The 2,154-nt window shown below is 37.8% G+C and overlaps 1 protein-coding gene across 1 annotated transcript; it reads left to right on the top strand.

Annotated features, from left to right (window-relative positions):
- Positions 1-318: 318 nt before the first annotated feature.
- LOC114399993 (uncharacterized mitochondrial protein AtMg00810-like) lies at positions 319-1,626 on the top strand. Its single transcript, XM_028362231.1, has one exon. It carries the CDS (start codon positions 355-357, stop codon positions 1,513-1,515), a length of 1,161 nt encoding a protein of 386 aa, XP_028218032.1. The 5' UTR covers positions 319-354; the 3' UTR covers positions 1,516-1,626.
- The last annotated feature ends 528 nt before the right edge of the window (positions 1,627-2,154 follow it).

Below are 2,154 nucleotides of genomic sequence, written 5' to 3'. Positions count from 1 at the left end.
GCTGTCCATGATCCACATTGGCAAGATGCAATGAATGCAGAATTAGAAGCATTAGAACAAAATAACACATGGAGCCTTGTACCTCTTCCTTCTGGTCATAAGCCCATTGGTTGCAAATGGGTATACAAAATAAAGTACAAATCTGATGGCACGATAGAGCGCTATAAGGCACGCCTTGTTGCTAAGGGATATACTCAAGTTGAAGGCATTGACTATCAAGAAACCTTTTCCCCTACTACCAAGGTCACTACTCTTCGTTGTCTTCTCACTGTTGCAGCTGCTCGTAATTGGTTCATACACCAATTAGATATGCAAAACGCCTTTCTTCATGGCGATTTGCATGAGTTAGTGTACATGGAGCCTCCACCTGGTCTTCGCCGACAGGGGGAGAACGTTGTATGTCGGCTCAATAAGTCACTCTATGGACTCAAACAAGCATCAAGAAACTGGTTCTCTACTTTTTCTGAAGCCATTCAAAAGGCTGGTTATCAACAATCAAAGGCTGACTACTCCCTCTTCATCAAATCTCAAGGTACTTCACTCACAATTGTTCTTATTTATGTTGATGACATACTTCTCACGGGCAACGATCTTCAAGAAATGAAACGCCTTAAAGAGTTTCTTCTCAAGCGTTTCCGTATCAAAGATCTTGGAGATTTGAAATATTTTTTGGGCATTGAGTTTTCTCGTTCCAAAGAAGGTATCTTCATGTCTCAAAGAAAATATGCTCTAGACATTTTGCAAGATTCGGGACTGACAGGCGCTCGCCCTGATAAATTTCCAATGGAACAAAATTTGAAACTAACTCCCACAGATGGAGTGGTACTAAATGATCCAACCAAATATAGAAGGCTTGTTGGTAGGTTAATTTACCTTACTGTCACAAGACCTGACATTGTATATTCTGTCCAAACATTGAGTCAATTCATGCATGAGCCAAGAAAGCCTCACTGGGATGCTGCATTGAGAGTCCTCAGATACATCAAAGGCACACCTGGACAGGGCTTACTATTTTCATCTGCTAATGACCTTACCTTAAAGGCTTTTTGTGATTCAGATTGGGGAGGTTGTCATGCCACTAGAAAATCTGTTACAGGATTTTGCTTTTTCCTTGGAAATTCTCTCATCTCATGGAAGTCTAAGAAGCAAGTTGTTGTCTCTAGATCATCAGCCGAATCTGAATATCGAGCTATGGCTAATACATGCTTGGAGTTGACCTGGCTACGGTTCATATTACAAGATTTAAAAGTCCCACAAGATGCTCCAACACCATTATTCTGTGACAACCAGGCAGCTCTACACATTGCGGCGAACCCTGTATTTCATGAGCGTACAAAACATATTGAAATTGATTGTCATATAGTACGGGAAAAACTACAAGCTGGGATGATCAATCCTTCTTATGTGCCAACAAAATTCCAGCTAGCAGATGTGTTTACAAAAGCTTTGGGAAAAGATCAATTTGTGACATTGCGCAACAAGTTGGGACTTCACGATATTCACTCACCAACTTGAGGGGGAGTATTAGGAAATATCTTCTACATGATTGCAAATATGCTGTGTATATATTTACTTTCCTATGTTACCTTGATTCTATATTTATTTACGTTATAATGCATAGAATAAATCAGATGCCACTGATTATGGATCACGTCTGTCATGCCTTAGAATTGGTATAGAACATTCTTGTACATGTATTATATATATCATGCAAAGGATCAATGAAATAACAATATACATATTCTATTTCAATTTGCCTTGCTATTATCATACCCTACATCTTTACATTGCTGTCTTAAGAGCACTTTCATACATTATTTTAATTTAAATATTTTTTTTCAATTTCATTTTTTTCATTAAATGATCAAGCTTTTGCACACATACCTCAAGTCGCGTGTGCAATTATCTTTTTCCAATGTTGTATAGTTTGTATGATGGCAACGGTAAATGATTGATTACAAACCACAACCACCTCTATTCTGTCACTCTATATATGCTTTCTAACAAGCATTAAGATTACTCGGTTAATAATATGATTATTAATAGTGAATGATGCTGTAACCCTATCACAGGCAGTTATAAAAATCAGATCGATCCAGTCGATTAGATTGAGATCTAGTATCCTAACGGTCTGGTTAAAATATAGAACTAAAA

This window comes from Glycine soja, chromosome 19 (genome assembly GCF_004193775.1).
Source record: "Glycine soja cultivar W05 chromosome 19, ASM419377v2, whole genome shotgun sequence".
Taxonomy (NCBI): Eukaryota; Viridiplantae; Streptophyta; class Magnoliopsida; order Fabales; family Fabaceae; genus Glycine; species Glycine soja.
The sequence above is the reverse complement of the archived record's forward strand: the minus strand, read 5'-3'. Positions and strand labels throughout refer to the sequence as shown.